This window comes from Watersipora subatra, chromosome 10 (assembly GCF_963576615.1).
Source record: "Watersipora subatra chromosome 10, tzWatSuba1.1, whole genome shotgun sequence".
Taxonomy (NCBI): Eukaryota; Metazoa; Bryozoa; class Gymnolaemata; order Cheilostomatida; family Watersiporidae; genus Watersipora; species Watersipora subatra.
Window position 1 is genome coordinate 7,456,087 of NC_088717.1, and position 26,097 is coordinate 7,482,183.

General features: G+C 33.5%; 2 protein-coding genes across 8 annotated transcripts in view; both read left to right on the forward strand.

Moving 5' to 3' along the window:
* Window positions 1–26,097, forward strand: part of LOC137405689 (ATP-dependent (S)-NAD(P)H-hydrate dehydratase-like) — a 232,414-nt gene that overhangs the window by 118,857 nt on the left and 87,460 nt on the right. The window lies entirely within an intron of this gene.
* LOC137405688 (probable G-protein coupled receptor B0563.6) overlaps window positions 1–26,097 on the forward strand; it is a 104,978-nt gene that overhangs the window by 59,296 nt on the left and 19,585 nt on the right. For 2 of the 7 annotated variants that reach the window (XM_068092039.1, XM_068092038.1), the window contains exons 3-6: window positions 6,848–6,981; window positions 15,488–15,585; window positions 15,931–16,197; window positions 17,130–17,218. The exons of 4 other annotated variants lie outside the window; for them this stretch is intronic. In XM_068092039.1, the coding sequence (XP_067948140.1) occupies window positions 6,848–6,981; window positions 15,488–15,585; window positions 15,931–16,197; window positions 17,130–17,218 (588 nt within the window). The remainder of the gene's footprint in view (window positions 1–6,847; window positions 6,982–15,487; window positions 15,586–15,930; window positions 16,198–17,129; window positions 17,219–26,097) is intronic. One more of the 7 variants, XM_068092040.1, reaches the window with a different exon arrangement.

Genomic DNA, 26,097 nt, shown 5'->3' on the forward strand with positions numbered 1-26,097 from the left:
TATTAGGCGCTTGTTCAAATTTTGTAAACATTATTGCTACTAGAAATTCCCCTGTCATACAGCCCACGACCAAAGTGATAATGGAAAAAAGAAAGAGTACCGCTAAAGACGAACTGTAAAGATTGGCTGATAAGGCAGGTTGGTCAACGCGTCGACGAAGGACAATGATGTCAATTTGTTGTAGTTGGTGAGGTAAATTTATAACAAAGTCATTTACGTTCTGAGGAAAATTGATGAAATGACCTCTGAACCCAAATTGGCCACCACGCGGAAGACTGAATATTGACATTGTAGGATTAACCTTAGCAATGAGTAACTGCATGTTCTATAAGTGTAAGAGAAGATAACAATTCAACAGATGGACTTGGGTCCATATTGTTGGCTGGCGAGGATGGCAAAACAGCGGCGAGGATGTGGAACAAGTTACCAAGCATTCATATGAAACCACAAAAACCAGCATGTAGCATATGCATAGATGTACTGTCATTCCATCAGAAAGTTGCACGAGTTACGTATATGACCTGTTATTTATACATGACCTGTTATTTATAGCTGTCTCAGTTGGACTATATTTACATTTGGTTGAAGAATGCTTGTGGTGAATCATTAGGCCTACAATTGAAACAGGAAGTTTCAACAAGCAGTAATGAGTATCCCAAATTCTTTATTTTTATGCGGGTATTGTGAGATGAGACAGAGAATTGTGAAAGATAATTCAACCGTGACAACGCACACTCCGTAGCCATTAATCACGGAACAACTAACAGCATTTGCGCCACTTCTATTGAGAAACATTTGTTTGCTGTTCTTGTTAGACTTTGGAATGGGCGCTGTATGTGTTTCCTATTCACTACTCAACCAAAAATGGCTGATAACACAAAACCTAAAAAATATATAGAGTTGTCTGTTCTTGTGATGCCTGAGCAAGCGTTTGAAAATTTTTGCAATAGTCAAATTATTTGAATTGACATTGACTCTATTCTAGGACAAGTTAGTTCACATTTACCTCAGATAAGAAAATTGATAAAAACAGTGTGAGAAACAAAATTTAGTTTGTAAATTGATAAAAAAATATAATAATTATAATTAATAAAAGAAAACAAGAACTAAAACAAAACAGAAAAGTCACATGGAAGAAATGTGGATAACAGTCTCTATCATTAAATTCAACTTTGTTAATGTGCGCGTCTGTCTGTATGTCCCTCTGTCTATCTATTAGCTCGGGTGAATTCTAATCGTTTCCACATTTTTTGGCTGATTTCATTTGAACTTCACGCGTGTACGTTCCATGACTTTGCTGAAAATTTTCGGTTTCAAAATCAGTCTGACCCTCGAGAACAAGCATCTTAAACACCCACCTGCAGGCACTTACTTGCAGGCTATCTGACAATGAAAGAAAATTTGGACATCGCCGCTTTCACTGCTGGAGTGTTATTAAGAGTAGCAGAAACCTTACATGATTGGATACTCTAGTCATGCTAAAAGTGTAAATTTTTAGCAAATTTAGAAGCTTACAGAAATTCATTCAATGCAACAAAATTGGCTAAAGGTCAACATCCAAGTCTGACCAACACTGTAAACACAAGATTAAAATATTTTTTTCTGAATTATGTATAAAATTTGATAAATTTGTTAGTTATAAGAAGAGCTCTGTGAGAGTTTACATGAATCAAATACTATATTTCATATACATTAATTTTGTATATATTTATATACAATATTTTGAAGTGAGAATAAAAGACCTACCTTGTGCGTAACATAATGGTTGACTTGCAACAAAATTCGCATTACAGTTATTTGGTATCAAAATATTCAATATGTCTTACTCTGATGTGTTGTAGGTGCAAAATATGTGGAAATGTGATTACAAGCTTTAAAAACCTCAAAAACAAACAGTTAATAGCAGCCATCATGAAAATGTCATAGATTGGAATCCCTTTCCAAAACAGCTCAAACGGGATGTAGTTGAACACGATGGCTTCTGTTTACACTTTCATACAACCTCATTCGTCGAAATATTTTCACAAATATACTTCACGCATTCAATAAAACCATATCTATTGCCTTTATGCGCCTATTTCATCATCATTGTAATGCTGTCACTTTGAGCACTGACATCTCAAAATCTTCCGTAAAAATTTGTTTAATTTTTTAACCTTAGCTCAAAGGAGTGCATATCTTCCTCTGATAAACATGACGAACCTGTTGGTCACCTGTGATAGTCGAAAAATGCTGCAGAAATTGTTCGCGCAAATTGGCAAGAAGTATGGGTCACATGATCAGGTTACAACTAGATGATTAGACCAAGCTGAAACGAAACTGTAAAGTAGCGATGATATATATTTGATACAGGCTTTCCGGTAGAACCTGAAGTGTTTGTCATAAACTATTGCTATGAGACATTTTATATTGAGCCTTTTATTGACCTTTAATTTCACGTGATAACATCACGTGTCAAAACAATAACCACAATGTTTGAGTACGTCGTCGAAATAAAGAGATTCCAACCTACGGCGTTTTTGTGATGGCTTCGATTAACTGTTCGTTTTTGAGCTTTTAAGAACTTGTAACCACATTTCCACATATTTTGCACCTACAACGCAGCGAAGTAAGACATGATGAACCTTTTGATACCAAATAACTGTAATGTGAATTTTGTTGCAAGTAAACCTGTAACCTTATAAAACAAAACCATAAACCATTTACATATTAATCTCTAAGTTTATAATAATCAATAGCCAATATTTAATAGCCAATAGTCAATATTTAATAGTCAATAACCAATATTTAATAGTCAATAGACAATATTTAATAGTCAATAGACAATATTTAATAGTCAATGATAGTAGATTGGATATTTTGCAATGTGACGGTGCATCGACTAATGCAATGAATTTTCATACATAAATGTTTGCGAACTTACTGCTAAAGAATAACTAATGATTGATAGCAAAACTGTTTTAGTGTCAAGGACACATTATAGAGCTCAGTCTTATTTGCGAGAGAAAATGAATATTATAGTTAGGAATAATTTTAATTCATTTTCTGTTCTAAATTCACGACCATTCACCAAAGACTAGCCATAACCCAGTTATCAATCAATCCAACTCAGAGATTAGCCGTAGTGGAAGATAAAACTCATAAAGGGGCCAGTCCTAAGCACATTGACTCATTTCTGTACGCCGATAATCCAGATACTTGACCTACATGTATCGTCCCTTAGTTGAGAAACTCGAGCAGACAGAGAATGAGTCGTAGCGCTAGTCATAGTGGTGCACTTGACATCAATCTTCAATTTGTTCATACTTTGAGTGGAATCGTAAACTTTAAACACCTGTTTTTAACTATTCATGTAAACTATTTGAGAACAAAGATAGTGTAACTCCAAGATCAAGCTGTGTCTTGTCAGACAGACAGTCAGAGAACCTACAGTATGTGTCATTTCATTTCCTCCAGAGACCAACAGTCTGAGCCAATTTTTGTCAGCGAATACCGGAGTCACATTAAGTATCACTATGTTTCTATGACTCAGTTAATCAGTGAGTTTGATCCAGGTGCGAGATGGACATAGTAAAAACTCACAAGTCAAGTGAGTTTTGTTTTTTGGCAAATTTTTAAACAATGTTTCATGCTTGCGACAGTTGGAAATGACACTTGGGAATGATTTACAAAAACATGCTGCACAAGCTATTCTATATAAAGCATTTTCCACACTTCATTCCTATTTTGAAACCGTGTTGCTAAGTGAGGCATAGAATTTCTTATCATTTTTAACGAGTGCAGGCATTAATCCACAAAATTAGAATATCCATTGAAACACTTATTGCATGGTAACACATCTCTAGATCATACACACAATGGAAACAGTGATTATCCTATAGAAAGAAAGGTAACATAATATCCACTGTAAAGAAAATAGTGCAAAAGTTTAAAGTAGGTTTCATAACGTCTAGCGAGTGAGACTAGCCCTGGTATCTAACCATGGCTCCATAAACAAGGCTGTAGGTAAATTAAACATTTTAAATAAGATCACAGCCCAACGCACCAGAAAGTGATGTGATAATATTGTTGATGCTTGAAGTGAGTTTATGTAAAAGAAAATCGTCCTACCCTTTAATATAACATTAAACCTGCTGTAATCAATGTTCTCCTTATGATATGATAGTCTCTATATAAGGATTTTTAAACATACTACAAAAAATTTGAACAAATGTTTGTCTTGACATACAAAAGAATTTCCTACATATGAAATATTTAGGAATATTATTTTTTTGAAAATGTAAACAAGCTCATAAAACTTAATATAAAAAGCAGAAATATAAACAAGTGTAAATAATGCTAATTCAAGTTATATCTAGAGTAAGATAGACCAAATTCACATTTATATCTGTCCCTCTATTTCTGAAACGATTTTGCACCTCTTCCACTTCCCTTCACATGTCTCTAAAGTAACGTAGCAATAAAACCATAGACATAGATATAGCACCTCTTCAACTTTTCTTCACATATTTCTAAAGTAACGTAGCAATAAAACCATAGACATAGATATTGCACCTCTTCCCCTTCCCTTCACATGTCTCTAAAGTAACGCAACAATAAAAACTTCTTTTCGCTGATTATCTCTCTTCTGATTTAATATTGACATTGAGTTTGGTTTTTTTACGAATCTCTATATAATGCCTTTTCATAGCGCTACGCAATTTTTTTAATCCCATGACCAAACACGAGCGAAGCGAGTGTTTGGGAGCCTAATGACAAATTCATATGTGCACACAACTCCCGAAAAGTAGTCACCAACAGTCATACCCAAACCCTTGTACCGAAATCCTATCAACAAATTTAACCATTTTTCTTTCGAGTCATTTATGTATAATAATGATACAAAACACCTATACACCTATTTAGATATGTTACCAAGTCTTTGAAAATTATCGACAATATCCTAAAACTTACTCATCTGATCGGATGATACATAACTAGAAAGATTAATTTGGCCTAAAATCGCCATTAAAACCTGACAAGCCTTTTTAATCAAAATTAAGACCGGGCAACAAAATGCCCATGAAGTCGTGCGACAGATAGTAAAACCATCAAGCAGTGCGACAGATAGTAGAAAAACGTGCTATCTCTCTTTCTCTCTCCCCCTCTCTCTCCCTCTCTCTCCTTCTCTTTCTCTCCCTCTCTCTCCCTCTCTCTCTCCTCTCTCTCCCTCTCTCTCTCCCTCTCTCTCTCCCCCTCTCTCTCCCTCTTTCCCTTTTCTCTCTCTCTCCCTCTCTCTCTCCCTCTCTCTCTCCCTCTTTCTCTCCCCTCTCTCTCTCCCTCTTTCTCTTCCCTCTCTCTCTCCCTCTCTCCCTCCCTCTTTCTCTCCTCTCTCCCTCTCTCTCTCCCTCTCTCTCCCTCTCCCTCTTTCTCTCTCTCTCTCTCTCTCTCTCTCTCTCTCTCTCGAGTTCAAAACATTAATGACTTACTTGTTGACAACTTCGCTAAAAGCGCATGACTCAATTAGCTATCAATGATTAAATCCTAACTAATTATCTAACAAAACTATTTCTATTATTTTCTATATGAACTTTTTCTAAACACTTTATATGTCTCTTTTTCTATATTTCTATTATTACATATTCTCTTTGTTATTAGTCCATATACAAAATACTTTACATATACTTATATAGGGTCTACAAATAAATCTATTTACAACATTATTCTATATCATGTACCATTATTCCGTTTCTAATACTTTGTATCCAACTTTACATTCCTAAGATACTTTCCATTTACAACATTCCTAACATTGTTTTATACTTACACTTCTAAAGTAGAACTTTTTCACCTTTATATATTTATTTATGTTACACTACCAAATACAACTGTAATATCAACAATTAACCAATTACTCATATACCTGTTTCCAACCCAGCTTTACCTCCAAAATAAATTGTTAGTTTTACCTTTTTTGAGTCGTGCTCTCCAAATTTATTTTATATCATCTTGAACAACTCTCATTTACACTATGCTCTGTCAATTCTTGCTGACAACTACCTTTTTCAACAACTAGCAGTACCCTTTCTTTTTTCCATTATCAGTTTGGTCGCAGGCTGTATGACACGAGAATTTCTAGTAATTATTTATTGTTGTTTTAAACAAATTGAACAAAATATGCTAAAATTCTTATGAAACTGATTTTTTAAAATAAAATGCTTTCAATATGCAAAAAAAATATTGAAATGCATATATGGTATATGATTAGGTCTGATTGTGATTAAAAAATAGCTTTGTTGCTGAAAATATTTTATTTCAAAACTGACCATCGCTTTTCTTATACAGTTTCATTTCTTTTCCCAGAATGCTTTGAAAGTCTTCTAGTTTTAAGTTTTTATAATTCCATGATTTTATGGATAGTAGCAGGTAAAAACTTAAGGCTTCTTTCTATATGAGAGGTCATCAACAAGTCAATGTGCATTTATTAAAAACAATTTCTGCTAAACTAATTTATAAATACTTAGTAAAAATGAGCTTTAATTATGCAACAAGCAAATATATTAATTATTTACAAATTATTAACAAAGTATTTGCTGTATTTAATCAATTGAGGCTATGGATGCACTTTCATCATATATAGAAATACATAAAAATGTCTTTAAACTGGTTCGAGCAATATTCGCAATCGAGAGAGATTGCTATTTATTCTCAACTTTATAGTTCTGTAATTATGAATAGTGATATGTGTATACAGAAGGGCCTGAAAGAGAAGCCCTGACAATATGAAGTTCATCAGGGGGTAGACTAGAGCGTGTAGGTAGGTGAAGACAACTACTCAAATAATCGTCAGCACACTGTTCTATTGTAGAAAGACATTCGGTATCTACACGTTACCATATGTTGGCTACAAAAGTTCATTGTTTATGGGTCATCTGATGCTTCTGTTTGGTTGCTTACAGCGGTAACAATAGAAAGAACCATAGCTATATACTCTCCGACAAGGTAGGACAACTTCTCTCATTTGACTTATACAAGTGAAATAAAAAGCATCTCTTCAAGATGGTATATTTAAAATCTAAAACATTTAACTTCTTTTGTAATGGAAATCATATGATTCATAATAATAATCTCACGGCCAAACACAAGCGGAGCGATTGTTTGAGAGATTTAGGATAAATGCATGTGCACACAGCTCATGAAAATGATTTATCAACACCGTCGCAAACCCTTGTACCAAAATCTCATCAAAAAATTTAACCATTTTTCAATGAAGTCGTTTAAGTATAATAATGATACAAAATACATATAAACCTATTTAAATATGTTACCAAGTCTTAGAAAATTGTCGACAATATCCTAAAACTTACCCATCTGATCAGATTACACACAAATAGACAGATTAATTTGGCCTAAAAATCGATATAAAAACTTGCCAGGCCTATTTTAATTAAAATTAAGAGCGGCCAGCTCGAGTTGTACAACTCGAGTTACACAACTCGAGTTCATCAAAACCCAAGCCAAGTTCTTTCAACAACTACTCGGCTTGAGAACATGGAACGCGAAGCCTTTTTTTGGTACATCATTAAATGTCGTTAAAATAATTTCTATGTTTGATCATTTCCGGTGTTAATTCAGTTCTTGTCAGGTTCTAGAAAGAGAACTCTTTATGTCATTTGAAAAAGAAGAGGCCCAGCTTCCACATAGATTGTTTTTTAGTTTGCTTCTTACATTCTACAATTGTTTTTGTCTCGTTATATTTATAGAAATAAATATGCGCAAATATCGCTAATATATATAATTTAAATGTGTATATATATTTAAATTATTATTATTAAATTTCTGTAAATGTTCTGTAAATGAGACACCCCAATTACTCACTTTGCTTTTTACAAACCCGTGTTAGTTTTGCATAACACAACTCGAGTTCATCAAAAACCCAGGCCGAGTTGCACAACTCGAGTTGCACAACTCGAGTTGTGCAACTCGAGTTGTACAACTCGAGTTGTACAACTCGAGTTGTGAACGCGCAACGGGAGGCACTGTAAGGCACCATAGCAAACGGTAAGAACACCGGCTAACAAGGTGAATAAATAGGACCGCTAGCGCATTGGTATGACAACAACATAAGTGACAATAAATGATGGTGTTATGACGGTATATCAAATATAACAATAGCATAACGAGTGAAACAATGATATAACAAACGGACAACACATACAAAAAATAAGACAACAACGATAAGTGATAGTATAACGATTAAAACAACAATATAATAAAAAGGACAAGACATACAATAAATAAGAAATGCAGTGTCATGGCCCAGCGTCGACCAAAGTAATATCTCCATTTTATTAAATATTTTTTTCAGTATAAACCAATACATGTTACTTATACAAGCCTTAAACATACTTATATAAACCTTCAATATACTTATATAGGCCTTAAACATAAATTATAATGCAAAATATAACACTGAAGCAACTTACAAACAAATTCACCTTACGAACAAACGTTTGGAACGTAACTCGTTCGTAGGTTGGGAACCGTCTGTATTAAGAAGGGCGCATTTCACGAGAAAAACGTGCTCATTTCATCAGTCTATAGCATTGTCTAATTGCCGAAGGTTTCTAATACTTATCCACTTTTAATATCTTGCAAAAATATTTAATTATAAAGATAATTATTTGATTTTATAAAGTTATCATCAGAATAATTATTTGAATTTATTTGTTCAAAGGTTTCTGTAAAACATAGACCGTTTGAGGCGTAGACCAATTTACAGGTACGAATTTGTGGTACACAGTCTATTAGCCTATGTTTTTTTCCAATTACCAAAGGTTTCATTAAATTATTTAAAACATTAGCTAAAATTCTTTAGATCTTATGTACAAGCTAGGGCCGAACTACAGCGCCCCTTTATGACGAATTTTTTTTTTTTTGCTCCAGTTTGCAGAAAACTTCCTGACGTGTGAACGCTCATACTTGCTTTCTGCTCGACCGCTATCAATACCATTTTACATTCAACACAACCAACATTCAAACTGTGTATAGTACACAGCAGCTTGCCATTTTACTTCTAATATTGCATTTCAGAGATATAATAAACATATTTCCTTATGGCTGTTGTTAAATTACATACAGTACAGTAGGTTAGGCCTACAGCTTTAATTAATATTTATTTTATTGTTGTAAAACATAGATTTGAGATAGTAGTAGATTAGGTGTGATTTTTTGTGTGATTAAGTGTGATTTATTGTTGTAAAACATAGTTTTGAGATAGTAGTAGATTAGGTGTGATTTTTTTACAACCTTCTGTTTTGCATAATTGACTTTTTGAATTTAATTTCAAAACAACTTGACAACTACCATGAACATACAACTTCCCAGAACACCACGTCGTGGCTGACGCAGTGGCCATCCACTTGTCTCTCAATTATTACAGGTCAATAGGAGGATAAATAGAAAAGGTCCTCACAGCAACCATCAACATCAAATGCTAATGTTCAACAACACGCTACTCAAATTAATAACAACAACTCATCTGATTCAGATAATTCTTTAGTAGATGTTGTAGGCGATGTAAATGACATGGACTTGGCAGCCCCTTTGTTTCCAGATGATGATCATGATTTTATGGACATCATTGACCATGAAAATACTGCACAAAACAATATTGCTCATCCCAATGCTGCCCCCCCCCTTCATCACATTCCTCATTTTCTATCTTTAGATTGTCCTGGTTTTCAAGAACTGCGTAACAACTTTCTAGGCAGACTTGACAACAACATATCACAGCTCACGTGTACTGGATGTAATGAGAAAGCTTTCATTACATACAATGCTCATACGTCATACGTGCTAACAAGTTCCCCTGTCAACTTCCTAGATTACTAGAATTTCCTTTTTAAAGGTTGACTTGCAACAAAATTCCCATTACAGTTATTTGATATGAAAAGATTCATCATGTCTTACTCTGTTGTGTTGTAGGTGCAAAATGTGTAGAAAGGTGATTACAAGCTCTTAAAAGCTCAAAAACGAACAGAAAATCGCAGCCACACGAAACCGCCCTAGTTTGGATTCTCCTTCCAAAACGGCTGAAATGTGGCGTAGTTGTGAGAGATGGTTTCTGTTGACACTTTCATGCAACCTTATTCGTCGAAATATTTTCACAAATATACTTCACGCGTTCAATATAAATCATGTCTATTGTTCTTACGCGTCTGTTTTAGCGGCATCGTAATGCTGTCACTTTTAGCATTGATATCTTATAACTTACCGTAAAAATTCATTTAATTTCTTAGCCTTAGGTTGAAGAAGTACATATCATTGTCTGATAATCATGACGAGCCTGTTGGTCACCTGTGATAATCGCAAAGTGCTGCAGAAATTATTTGCGAAGTATTGGGTCACATGATCAGATTACGACTTTCCGATTAGACCAAACCGAAACAAAACTGTAAAGTAGCAAGCATCTATATTTGAAACGGGGGTCTTTGGTAAAACCTGAAGTGTTTATCATAAACTAGTGCTACGATAAGTTTTATATTGAGCTTTGTATTGGCCTTTCAATTCACATGAGATTGCCACGTGACAAGGCAATAAATAAATTTCATGGCTACGTCATCGAAATAAAGAGATTCCAATCTACAGCGGCTTTCCGTTTTTGAGCTTTTAAAAGCTTGTAATCACATTTCCACATATTTGGCACCTACAACACAACAGAGTAAGACATGGTGAATCTTTTGATGCCAAATAACTGTAATGTGAATTTTATTGCAAGTCAACTTTTAAAGTCATGCTCTCTCAAAATTATTTTATATCATCTCAAACAACTCTCATTTACACTATACTCTGTCAATTCTTGCTGACAACTACTTTTTCAACAACCAGCACCACCCTTCCTTTTTTCCATTATCACTTATTCCATTATCAGGTCGTGGGCTGTATGAAAGGGGAATTTCTAGTATCATTAACATGGCTGTCTGTCGTAAATCGACAATGACTTGCATCTTAGCGATGCATGCTTGGGTCGAGCACTATGGTAAAGAAGAGTTGACCCAGTTCTCAGTATCTACAACCTCCAGAACTGTCAGATTAACCTGAAGGGATACCAGTGCAACACGTTCAGTCTGACAAAGCCAGGTAGCCATTTTACTTGCCCAGTGTGCAAGAATATGCTTTATATCCTAAATAAAATTAGTGATAATGATGATAAAATAATAGTAATAGTAATAATTATAACACATGTATGACATGGAGGAAAATGTTGAAAATTTTGTGAGCGGAGAGCAAGAGTACAAAAAAGGAGTCAAACATCGACGCAGCAGACTAAGGAAATATGAAGATTTCAGCTAATTTTGGTAGCACACCAAGAACAAGGACTTAGTGGGCTTTATCACACATAATAGTAATAATAATAAATAATAATACAATATAACAAGAATGATTGATCACATGGAAGGTTTGAAAAAGAACTCAGCACATGGGCAGCTTATATTCCAACTAGGAACCAAAGCAGATACAGAAATAATGCATGCACAACTTGCCAAAGCACATCTGAAAGCATCAACCGAGTCGCTTATAAACTCTTATAGTCTTAGATCAGGCTATCACTACCAATTACTATTTGGCAGAGTGACAAAAATAACTAACAATTTTAAATGTACCTACTTTACTATGTAAAGGAAAAGATGCTACGGTAGCGACATAGTACCTAAATACCAGTTGCTCATCAACAGGAAATATAAAAACACAACACCTCATGCTAGTACATTCATTGAATCTTTACAAAAAACAACTTGAAACAAACAAAGTTGTGTTAGAAATACAACCCCCAATCTAACTACTGTATGACTTCAATATTTACACTTATAAGAAAATTCATGTAAGAAGACCAGATATAATTATTTATGATAAGGAAAAAAACAAGTCACCATTACAAATGTAGCCTGCCCCTTAGATGCAGCGTCAACAAAAAACAAAAAAACAAATCATGAAAAGTCAAGACCTTAGAAGAGAATTTGAGACAAGTTCAGAAGTGCAGGGAGCAGTTGTGTTCACAGAAGTGAAAGTGCAAAGGGTAGCAACCAAGACGTTTTCAAGTTGTTCTGGGGTTGTCTTAAAAGACTTGAATGAGTTCAGCGAAGACAAAACATTAGTGGAGCACTACTCAGTTCATTTGTTTGACTGGCTTTTCTTTGTGCTCATTTGCTAGTTAAAATACTATATTTCTCAGCATGACAGGAACCTGGAGCACTCAAGCTTTTACTTATCATATACTGAAGGCATTCCAGAAATGTTATGTTCATACTGCAAGATCTAGAATGAGCACCTGCACTTGAGCATTTAGTAAAAAACAAACAAATGTGCTATCCCTCTTTTCTCACTATTCACACACTTTAACCCTGAAAACTTCATGATGGTTGTGCAATACGAGTGATCCTGCTAAGATTAAGTTTTGCTAAAATTTGTCAATTCGTAGCATGGCTACTTGAAACTCTACAAGGAAATATTTGGGGAAAGGTGACCAAAGCCCTTAGCAGTTATGGCACCAATGCTAATGTTCATTATCATTCAGACTCAAGAAACTTATTTTACTTCTCCAAAACTGAAAATTTTTAGCATCTGTGCTGGTTGATTTTCCACAACCAATATATAATCAATATATAATTGATATATAATCAAAATATAATCGATATATACCATAAAACTTCTAATTGAACGCCACCTCTATTAAAATGCCACCTCTATTTGTCCACCACCACAAGAGAAGGGTTGAAAAATATAGCACTACCCTCTATTTGAACGCCACCTCCATTTCACCACCACTTTGACTGTCTTTGATCTTTGTGAACCCATAATATCAAGTGATCAGTAGAAAAGTGTCAACAAACTTGCATTCATAATGAATCGTTTACTTTATTAACAATCAATTATCTGGTCCAACTCCAAAGCTTTTCACTTTTTTTGTTAAAACTTTGAAAGCAACACCATAAAAATAATCAATAACGGTCTCAGGCTAATACTATTTCCTTGTTTAACGCTGTCTTGATACTTTGACGTATATGTACTTATATAAAAAGCGATTTAAATTTACGTTGGTAGATGAACTTTGAAAGCAAAGCCATAGAAATAATCAATTACGGTCTCAAGCTAATAATAGTTTCTTGTTTAACGCGGTCTTGATACTTCAAAGTACATGTATGTAGAAATGGTTTGCACATTTTGAACCAAAAGTTACGTTTAACGAACAAACTTTAACGCGTTGCAAAAAATATGCTATCAAAAATTGGTGTTGTTGCCAAAAAATTGTTTGGACACTACTATCAACTAGTTCAGCAGCGCAGAAGAAGAGTTGAAACCAGAAGGTATTGTGAAAGGTAGTAGACAACTAGAAGATGTTTGTTTTATCAAAAGCAACAATCAGAATGCAGCTATCCAAGCAAACCATGCAAATACTTTTGTTTTAAAAACATTAATTTTTGTTTCTGCATGTAATATAAGTATGGTTCGTTTATGTCATTTGTTCATGAATATATATTTATATCATTTGATAGATTATCCCTATATAACTTATAAATATGCAGATTTATAGCATGTTGTCTAATAGCATCCTTGCGGCTATCTTAACACGGCTTACAATGGATCGATGCTTATAACGCCACTTCTATTGCACATAAAAAGCTAGTTTTGGCTACAAACTAGCAGCAAAAACAAAGAATGCAATGAATTTTTATGTCACATTGTTAAATCTATATATAAAGTTCTCAATTCTCAAAATTTGTTTATTTGTACATGTATGTGCATCCCTCCGTCTATAGCTATTAAAATCTTGGACAAAAGAATCCATACCAAAAAAGATTTGATTTAGGACCCTCCCATTCACCAGTCCAACCCCATACCAATTAGGTCACAGAGATTGAGTTGTTCACTAGCCGATATATGTCGCTATATAGCCTGGTTCCCATATACGCCGCAAAACACCGGCGGCAGCCCCGCAGGCTATTGCGGTGAAATTTGAACTTACACGCCGGGTACTGCCGAGTACTGCCGAGTACCACTAGTAGTTGCCGGCGGTCAAAGCAAGAGTTTAGCACTATTCAAATTTCGCGGAAAGCCGCAGACATGCGGCTGTACAGGAGAAGGTCACCATTATTGAAACGGCAAGGCGAGCGAACATTTTTATGCGGTTATTAGCGATGAAGCTTTATGTAAACAGAAGCCGCCTAGCGTCGCAAGCGTCGCAAGCGTTTTGCTGCACAAGATTACCACCGGGGTCTCGCAATCGATATGGGATCCAGGCTTTAGGGAACAAATACCCAACGGCTTTGCGTATTACGCAAGGTGATTGCGTAACGTCATGGAAACTACTAGCTCTCATTAGTAAGCTTACTAGAATTTTCCATTGGCAATATGCCAGGCTAGTAGCATGTGGCAAGCAACTCTCAATACTTCTCATTGTGTATAAGCTGATTTTTAACACCCGGGAAATGCCAGGAAGCACAGCTAGTATAAATATAAAATAAAAGAATGTTATCAAATTCATGAAATAAAAATTGAAAATGCGAACAAATTGAGATGAAGTACACAGGCTATAATATTATCGCAAGTCAGTTGCAAGCAATAGCTATCAGTATCAACTGGTAGAAATATTTCTCGGTTTCTCTATGCATATTTATTAAGAGATCTTTGACAAGTTGGAGTAAGTTAGTAGATTTATTGCATCCAAGGAGTTTAATATCGCTTCACCGAAAAAAGAGAGCAAAATATAGGCGACATTCGTTTCGCTCGTAATAAGGCTAAATTTATCTTTCGAGAATTATGATGAGCCATTTGAAAAATAGGCCGCCAGCCTCTGTTTGAACGCCGCCTCTAATTGATTGCCACTATAAAAGAGGGGTTGAAAAACAGTGCCATGGCGTTCAATTAGAGGTTTTACATTAATCAATATATAATTGATATACAATCGATACACAATCGAAATATAATCAATAAATAATCAATATATAATAAGCATACCAAAGATCCCATTAGGAAAGCCACCTTAATTAGTTTGCTTTCTGCCAGAGTTAGTAGACATATCTAATGTCTTCCTCTATATTAATTAGTTGTTTCACATCAACTTAAACTATTTCACTTTTCCCTTTGCAGAGCCATAGTGTATGTAGTATGGCTTATAAAGTGGCCAGTCCTTAGCACATTGACTCATTTCAGTATGTCAATGACTCAGGTACTTGACCTACATGTAAAATCGCTTTAGTTGATAAACTTGAGCAGACAGTGAGTCTGTTGTAGCACTAGTCATAGTGGTGCACTTGAGATCAATCCTAAATTTGTTCATACATGTACTCTGAGTAGAATCGTAAACTTTGAACATACATTTTTGTAGTTTACCACAAAAGGCTACAAGCATATATCTGGTTCTCTATTCTCTCACTATTTAATTTCCACTTCGGCTCTCGTCGTAAACATGTTATTCATAGTTTAACTATTTCATTCTTTGTTACAGGTACATGAGGGTGAATACTCTGTTTAAAACTAAAATATATATAGGCATCATAATATTTATACAGTTTATGTGGAACGCGCATATGTTCTTCACAAGAGGTGAGTATGTAACTTTCATCTAGAATATTGTCTGTAGTTTTAATAGTCGATACCAGCATGTTTTAGTGTTGATGAGATTCAACGTTTGCTTTTAACAATAAATGGTTTTGTGACTACTATGAAAACACTAAAATAAATAAAAATAAATAAACTAGAAATAAATCAAAATAGTTCTCCTAGTCTTTGTTTAGCCAAAAAAACAGCGTTAAATATGGCAGCATTAAGAATAGGAATTAAGCATGTCAAAGATATATTTAGAGTTCAAATAATCTTTGGCTTGCGTTCAGTTAAGATACTCTCATTGTAACAATGAAATATTCTACAACACTACCATCATTTTTACAGGAGCGGTTCAATATGAACTAGAGGGAAGGTTGGTTAAAGACAGATGTGGCTATGCAAATGAAAAAGCAAAGATATATTACGAAAACCACACTCAAACACTTCTCGCTATGCTTGACTATAGCATGATTCCATTTGTCACTATGCTTGGCATGAATATAGCCATATTTGTACGACTGCATAAAAGAGATAAAATGTACAACAAGTGTACATCTGTACACAACAGAACTGCGGCAGCGACTCAGCAGCGTAAAACCAGAAGTAGTCATGGTAAGTCGTGACCTTCAATGCTTACTATAATTATTGGTTTTGTTGTCTTATTAGTTTTTGGTTACGAAAAGCTGCAATGCTTGTTTAAAGTAGAACACTTTCAATACAATTGTTTATATCTAGGAAAGGCTTTCAAGTTTTGTAAGCTGCTCAGGCGTAAGCTGCCCTTGTCAAACTGCATGCAAATATCTTAAATTGTTTCCCATACTAGTCAGGCATGATAAAACTTAGAATACACTGTCTGTACTCAGAGTTGAAATTGAAATCAGTCAGAAACAGTCAGATGAATGTTTATCCAAGGTTAGCTTACACAATACTTTGGCCCAAATCCTAAACTCTAAGTACATGATGATCTCTATAAAGACTCAGTCAAGCAATGCTACAGATGCTGCTGACAAAGTAAAACATATTGAAGAAAACTGTTATTTCCTGTTATTATCTGTTATTTGGATATTTTGCTGCTAAAATCACAAGCCGAATATACAGGGATGTATCAGATCTTAACATCTGCATGTCAGACCTTTGATTGAATTTAGCTTGTCTTCTGATATGTATATAAAGTCTGTATATAAAATGTTATATATACAGTATATACAATACATATGCTGTATACATTATATTGCAAAAAAGGTTTAATTTAAATTCAAGTTGAATCGATTTTTAAGAAGCTATAAAAGATTTTTACAGTCTCTAGTCTTATGTTAATAACTGAATGTGTACAGACTCCACCTGCACCAGTTTCAGTTCTTTTCTATTAGACAAATATATAAACAATAATTTTGTGAAGTATATTGAATAATAATTTAATAAATTTTGAAACGCTGCAGTAATCCTTACTAGCCATAGATACATAAGCATTTTAATATTATTACTGTAGCTGATGGTATTACTACATGTATTTTTGTAACTAAGGCTTTATTTGGTTGTTGCAGTCAGAAGCAAGACACTGATGCTCTTACCAGTAACAATGTTTTTTCTTGTAACGACGTTGCCTAATCTCGTGTTCACAGGAATCGAAGAGGTAAGGAATGAACATTTTTTTATTTCACCTATTTATTGCTTTCCAACAGATTCATGTAAATAGCAAATGAAACAGGCATATTACCATATTATATTATGTTATATTACATGTATATTGTCTTATAATATCTTATATTATAATATATTTTATAAAACTATGCTACACTTTCCTATATTTATTATACAGTATTATGTTATGTTGTATACGTATTGTATTTATTTTACCATATATACATGTATATTACGTATATTATATATATATATATATATATATATATATATATATATATATATATATATATATATATATATATATGTATATATATATATAAATTTAGAAAAGGTAGAGAAATATCTCTCTCTTGGAGAAGAAATAGAAAAATGCTGGAATGTAAGAACAACTGTAATCCCAGTAGTCATTGGGGCACTGGGCGCAATAACACCGGCGCATAAAATGTGGCTTGCCCAAATACCAACAACAATCAACTCAGGTGAGTTGCAGAAAAGCGTGCTATTGGGAACAGCTAAGATCTTGAGGCGAGTGCTCAAACTCCCAGGTCTCTGGTAGGAGACCCGAGTTAGAGCAGAATTTACCACCCACACGGGGTATCCGGGGTGAGGAAACAATTTTATATATATATATATAATTATATAAATAATATATAAATAATATAAAAATAATAAATAATAATAATAATATATAAATAATTATATAAATATATGTAATTATATATGACAGCTCAAAGATCGATCCATCCAGTACGACATCAAGTGGAGAGTATTAAAAAAAGCGAGTAGTTACAATAAGACCAGTAAACGCTGTAATTTGTGTATTTGGGAGAAATACTTCATTTTATACAAACCTGAGCTTGCAAGCTTAAACTCAAGAAACGAGCTTGTGTCAAAGTGCAGACATTCAAATAAGCACTTAATTTGCAATGCTGTGACATGAACCAATTAAATTGTTGTATTACGGTATATGTAGCTGGCCTTTATCGTTAAGCTACTCGAGGTGTTTTTACGTACAGTCATATGAGCTTCAGTTCATTTTAATTTTACCTGATGAATAGTAACAACCATGAAACTTTAAGTTGTAAAATGTTTTAAAAGTTTTCAGTTCTTAATATAGTTTATATATATATATATATATATATATATATATATATATATATATATATATAGAACTATATTTCCCAACTAGGAGGCTTCTATCAATATATAATCCATGTTAGGAGGCTCTGAAAAATTAGGAGGCGTCCAGAGAGCCTCCTAATTCTAGCAGTGCTTATAGTGCTTAACAACCCTATAGAAGTATTTTAAACATGATTCCCATAATTGCCTTATATATCTATATTCATATATATGGAAAAGAGGAGACAACTCCAACAAAAATGTGTAATTTTCTATCAATAAATTATCAACTCTAGGAGGCTCTTATATATGGAACTAGGAGGCATATATCAATTTTAAAATATTCTTACTTTTAATTGTTTTGGTATCGTTTCAGTTAATAGCACAATCTATTTAAAAACACATTGCAATAAGCTTATGACTAAGCATCAACCAATACAAGGAATTAGCAGCTATGTCGGATACAGTCAGTTTTGCTAATATTCATGATAGCTTTATTAGATTTGAGAAATAGTTGTATATTAACAAACTACAATACATTACAATTTATTTGCTGACCCTCTTTATGGTTTTCAAGACTGCCATTTAAGCACTCCCTTTTTTTGCAAGGTTTCTCATTGATCTGCTCTTTTTTGTGAAAATTCCCAATAATTGCACATTATGGTTTCAACTGATGTTTAAGCATGGCTGTAGTAAAAGTTTAAGTAAGTCTATAATCAGTACAATTTATATTTTCGCTGCCGTTGCATCCAGCCACAAAATAAATCTTTTTTTGAAACTTTGCATCCGAACGCAATACCTGAGAGATGGTTTTCTAGTCGAAGAATTGATTTTTTAAATTTATTGAAGTAAAGTGGCAAAAGTATAACCACAGTATATAACAGCTAGAGAGATGTGGCTGTTATAATGTTGCTGTGGCTGTTAGGACTATTAGCTCTTCACCTATGTAGTCTACTACAGCTTGGTAGCAGCAGAATAACTACATGTAAGGGAGCACGTCACATTTGGTAAGTTGATCATGTTATTTTAATCAATTTACAGTTTATTTACTTGAAACATACAGTTGTAGAAAAACAGTATAAATTTTATTTAATATTGAAATAGGACTAGCGTGAAAAAAGTATGTTTCAATTATTATAGCTTTTAAGGAATGTAGCATAGAACACGTTTGATATATATTTTTACTCCCGTTTATGTCATCCAACTGCTGATATTGTTCTGCATAGAAAAGTCAAGAAAGGTCAGCATTATAATACCATAAAGGAGAATATCAAAACTTTTTGTAAAATCCTAATTTTGGACTTTATTATTGTTACACAAATGTTCAGTTTTGTAACATCAACACAGACACGCCAGCTGACAATTAATAGTTATTTTAGTGAATCAGTTAAGTCTCCAACTTTAATCTATTTTCAGTTATTATTATAATAATTTTGATGCTTTTTTATAATGATAAGTAAAGTTATTAATGTGGTTCTACCAACAGTCAAAACTGCTATTAGAATAACTTGATCATTATGTTATTGTATTATTGTTATCATGAATAGTGAGAGTTTGCGTATTTCAGTTATGATTTTGTAAGTAATAGTAGTACATGCATAGGCATAAGCAAGTAAGTGGGGTATATGCAGCCTTTGAATTTTAAAACTTTTAGTATTTAGTTTGAATCTTGTGTAGTAATTGTGTAGTAATTAGGAGCTTAGCTGTTTTATAGAGCTTCAGTAGTAGGAGGCAGATATCCAAGTTTGCCAAAAAAACCTAACCAGTGAACTAAAATGTGTATTTTGCATTCATTTTGGTTTGTATATCTGTTTATGCTATTTGAATTATCTTTTCATTTTTTGTAGAAACTTGTTAAGCATCATTGCCAGTATATTCATCAGATGGCAGAGAGTATTAGACAAAGGTGGATGTTTTTTTCTAGAAAAGGTATGTTGCTAATTACACGTTGGTTTGCATAAAAAATATGTCAAAATAATCAAGGTTTCATCTACCAAATTTTATAATATTTTTGAACATATACATAATTATAGATTAAAAACTATAAAACATTATATCAGTAAGGTTGTATTTTGAAATGTAGTAATGTTTGACGTTTTGGCAAAGTTACTATGATAAGCAAAACTTTAAATTCACCAACAGAAAATATACTGTACAAAGTTTTACTGTAACTAGCAAATGTATACCTGACGTAAGAATGTAACAGCATGCCCAAAAGTAGTTTTTCTTTGTATAGTTGCAAATAATCAATGACGCTTTAGTTATAGATAACTGCTGGATGAGAAGCATTGATGGCCCACACCAAAGACTGATTTGCAGACATCAAATTAAAGGTATGCGATATTGCAATAAGTTGCTGTAAAATAGCACATTATACATGCGAGCCAAAAATTAGTGTGATAATTTGATATAGCCATAGTTTCAGTAAGAAAAGTTGTCAATTTTTATAGGTATTGTATTATTTCAAATGCTTACATAAACCATTATGCCACTTTTGTGTTCTATTCATCTATTATTGGCAGATTACATAATACAGATAGTGCAAACCAATCAAAGGAATGTAGCATAGCATAGAGATTTAGTATTACTCTTCTTAGTCTTTATGAGTCATGGTAGCAATTGCTGAGCAATTGCATAATTATATAAAATGAATAGTTTTCTATGGTTACCCATTACGACTTTTAGTTACTCAGCCAACACTGAGAGTAATTATCAGATTTGAGATATCATGTTTAGAGGCAGGAGATTGACAAATATTTTGTTTGTTTTTACTCTTACCCTACCGTATGTGAATTTATGCTAAATCTATCAGCCACTGCCGTATGCACATTTATGCGAATTTTCCAACAATTGCGTGGTCACCTAATTTTATTATCTGATTAAAGCATAACCGATGATTTAAAAACTTTTATGGTATTGTCAGTGTGGTCCGAAGATTTCTCTAAAAAATTAGTCTAAGATAACCAAGCAGTTTCAAATTTTTTTTTGGGAATTTTCAAAATAGAAATGGACATTTTTTGTGTAAGTTTTGTTAAGTATCGCGCAAGTCAGAAAACAGATAATTACTTATGTTGATGACATTATAGCCAATTAAAATTCAGATTTTTGTGATTACACAGATAATTAAAGTAGCAGCAGTGACTCTGATGATAGTGAAAGTAATAGTTTTGTAAGTGTAAGGGACATTGTAGAGGATCGTTTTAGTTTTGTAGCGATCGTCGCTTCACATAGCTTTAGCAATGCACAAAGTGAAGGTACATTGATTTTTGCATAGCACTATAATAGCTACTAGCATTGAAATATGTTAACATTTTAGCAAAATAAAATATATTACAAAAAGTTTCTAGATAAACTTTGAAGTTGAAACAAAATTGTATACATATCATGAAGCTAAATTGGCAATTTTCGGTGAAATGGCTGGCGGTAGGTCGGTAGCTTAATTTGTACATGGGTGGCAGTAAAAGGGTAAAGCTATAGAAGAATTAGAGATACAAATGTATGTATTTCCCTTTGAATGATTTAGTGAACTTAGATGATTCAAGACAATGAGTTTGGCGAATGATATATATATATAAGATGCTGCTGAAGTTGCGCAATGACTTGCATTTAATAGTTTGTTAGAAATTCAACTCATGGCTTTTAATTATTACCTCAAAATGTTGAAAACACGCGATAGGAAGGGTCAGAACACTATTAAAAGTCATAGTTGCTCAAACCTGAAATACAGTAGGTTTTATACAATTTGCTATACAATAACAAAACTGCAAAACTATTGGTAAAAATATAAATAGCAATATATATTACTATTTTTGGCCTTCGGTATCGGGCAGCATGTATGCAGTTTGTTTGCTGATGTTAACAAAAGTTTTACTAATAAGCTACATAATTTGTTCAGTTATTGGTGTCAACTTTAAAATTTAAAACAAATGTAGTGTTAGCACTTTTAGAATATACTACAAACAACGCAGAGGAATTTTTTGTGGCATATGACTTGAATTGAAGAGTTCTCTGAAAATGCAACTTGTATTTGCCCATTTTAATACTTTAAAATGTCAAAGGGAGCTCATAATGAAAGCAACTTTAATATAATTTCAAAATGCTCAAAGCGGTATGGATGTTATGTTGACAAACATTAAAAGGTCACTCTGTACTATGACTAGTAAGTATTTACATGTATTTAGATTTTGCATTGATGCTTTCAATTAGGTAGTGTAGGAAATCTATTTACATTAGCTAAACTACCAGCATGTGCAATACCCAGCTTTGTTTCCTATCCATCACAAACATTTTGCCAACGCTTATAATAATTCATTGCTCTTTTTAAATCTGATTTCTGAACCAAAGGTAGTTTCAGCGGTATAAGAACATATACTTTTCTTCCTATGGGTGTACTCACTGTTTTGTAGCAGCAAAGGCCATTGTTTTTAAAAGGTCTGTAAGAATTGTATTACTTATTTTGACTTCCATCGGTGCTCGTAGCAAATATAATTTCAGTACCACTTGCATCAATAAAGTTATTATTACTTGTTTCGTAAAGTATTTAGAGCAAAACAATATTTTATGTGCACAACAAACATTTTGCTGCAAGCTTACCAAAACAAACTAAAACGTTTATTTTGATGTTACATTTTAATTAAAGAGCATGTTCTATTCAGTTATTGCTGTCAGTACTATGAAGTTATTGCTGTCAATGTTCTTTGTGCATTCTTGGCACACTTTTATGTTAAACTGCCAATGCATTAAACACTTTAGAAATAAAGTGTCCAAACAAGGATGAATTACATGAAATTTGTCACTGGCTTGTTTTGACCTATATTTAGCACTTTTTAGCCAAAGGTGTCTAGCTTTACTAAAAAGTTTGGTAGTAAAATTGTACATAAATTCATTGCCTGCATACATGTCAATCATGATGCCTATGCTCTTATTATGTGTGTTCTACTATTGCCTGCTTAGCTAATTCACTTTCTACTTCTCAATAGCCTCAGCCTCCGAATGAAAGCTATTGTTGTTATTCCTATTCTTTGTAACTTTATAATGAAGGAGGTTGTGGTTGGGCAGCTCATTTGCTTTTCACTCTATTAGAAGTATTGCAGCACAATTATAACTGCAGTAATAAAATCTGCACAGAATTGCATAATGTGGTCTTATTCTCCAAGGTCTTCTCACTAGCAGAAATCACCTATGTACTTATGCAATTGTGGTTTGTGCTTAAAGTGACTCATTATCCTAATGTGGCATGGCTTGCTACCCCTTCTTGCATGCTAGTCAATTGATTAAATAGATTGTAAGAAATCAGTCAACCTCTCATTCCTACACAGCCTAAAGACTCATCACATAAGTTCAACCTTCTAGCGAGATTGTAGCTGCTAAAACTTTTGCTTTTTTCACGCGTCTAGCCATTTAGGGTTTTGCAGCAGCAGAAGAACAGACTAAGCATGTCACATTGGTATATTTGTTTGTCACAATTGTTTTATATTACTTTTGCCAATTTTGTCACTGAATTAATTGTACCATATTATGGTGAAAAGTCCTCATGAAAAGTATTTTACTTCGCCTCAATACCAATGCAAAAGGTTAGACCGGTAATGGCCTATTTTGATATTTAGGGCGAGCCACTTTAAATACTATTTCTAAGCAACTTACTCATGTCATCAAATTGCGATGGCAAACAACAATGAATAGGTTTTCGCAGCTATTTTCGATTTGGATTTTACTGCCTTAATTGCAGGATCGTAATATTGTCAAGTTAAAAAGGTCAAGAAACCCCAACTTTATAATGCTAAAAGAATGAAATTATTACTAATTTTCATAAAATGATAACATTGTAATTATACACGAGGGTAGCTTTGTGAGATTAACCGACACACATTAAAATAATTATGGTAACATATAGCATGGTAGCCAGCAATTGATGAATATCTGTGACTCTATCGATGCTCCTAACTTTTGTAACTTTTTAAAAAGCATTAAAATAATTATGGATGCTTTTTATTCTGATTAGTAGTGTTAGCTGATTGATAGCACCAAACAGGCAGAATTATTAGTATACTATACTGCCCTGAGCAAGCAAAACGCCGTATATTGATACTTGTAAATTGTTCAGCACAAGCACAAACGCGTTTTGGTCGAGCCTGGCATCAGTATTAGCAGTATTTTAGTTGGTTTTTTATTTATTATGGTGAGATATCCAACAATCTTTAGCGAAAAACTTTTTTCGTGAAACTTTAAAATGAAAGGAGTTATTTCACTTAGGGCATTTTGTTTGCTTAAATTGACAACTTACTAAGCTGGCACTAGGCAATCAAACGCCCTATCACAGCAGATAGGGCCTTTTGATTGCTTAATTGGACTGGTTTCTCATTGTTAGTTTGCCACAAGACCATTTGCCATGACTGGATTATTAAAGGATTACAAGTTTAAATTCTGATAATAATCCGCAATTAGTCAACAAAATGATATATGTTGCAATTCCTATTACTCATCCAGTCAACACATGGATTAAAGCCCTGTAATAGCCATATTCAGCTCAAAAGTTAAGAGATGATCAAAGATCATGGTATCCTTCAAACCTGATGTTATGAAATGAAAGGAATAAGTAAAATAGTAGTTTAAAAAAGATCAAACGCTTTTATTGAAAATAATTTAAAACAAACAACTGAGTGCAATAATGTCAGTATTTTAAAAAAGCAAAACCTTCCAATGGACATGTAATTGAAAGAAATTTTTCATCAACTCTCTGAGTCGGATTTGTAAATCGAGACTTTTGTCACTTAGATATCGTCCTGTCATAATAAATATATTATGATAAAAAATATAGCAATAAGATTGAGCACTAAGAAGTGCACTAGCTTGTATGAGCTGCCTTAAAACAACCAATTATATATGCTTCAGTTTCGCTTCCCTTTGTTTATATACTCTTTGATTACATAATGCTGTTCATAATGTCCAACTTTGTGTATGTTCAGGCCAATCAAAATGCTGTATCTGCAGATAGAGCGCTTTGATTGCCACTATATGTGTGGTAAATGTGGATAGGGCGTTTTGCACATTGTGAAAAGTGCTATTTCTGGTGCTCTCAGATATATGAAATTTCGAGACATGTTAGATCTCAACATAAATTACATTAAATCACAAAAAAGTGAATTTTGAAAAACTTGTCAGATAGGGCGTTTTGCTTGCTTAGGGCAGTATGAAGTTATGATAATGTATTATTTTCAATGTAATTAACAAGTTGATGCATTTTAGTTGAAATTTGATACGGATTTAAACTAGAGGCTGAGTCATAAGTAAGTGACTGGAGTAAATGAAACCCTTTAAATTGTTGAAGCTTTAAAATCTATGTTTCAATTTTGTAGAAGAATATCGCATGAGATAATCTATTACTGCTTCATGGAATTTTAGTAATGGGAGGTATGGACACGGATTTGCTGAAAAATCTAAAAACATCAGGCATCTTTTCCATCAATTTTTAATATGCATAACATCTGTTTGGGGTATTCAAATTGTTTTGCTTATTTTGGTAGAAACCTGGTCACCGCATCCAAGCACTATATCCACCAGATGGAAAATGGTACGAAGCACAGCTGGACGCTTTCTTGAAGGGGGTATGTTGCTGATTAACGGTTAATTTACACAAGAGCGTGCTACATTAATAAAAGTTTTATTTCACAAAGTTTATAAGAAATAAGATTACTGTAAAACCTTTGTTTGAATGCCATGGCACTGCAGTTTTTAACCCTTCTAATTATA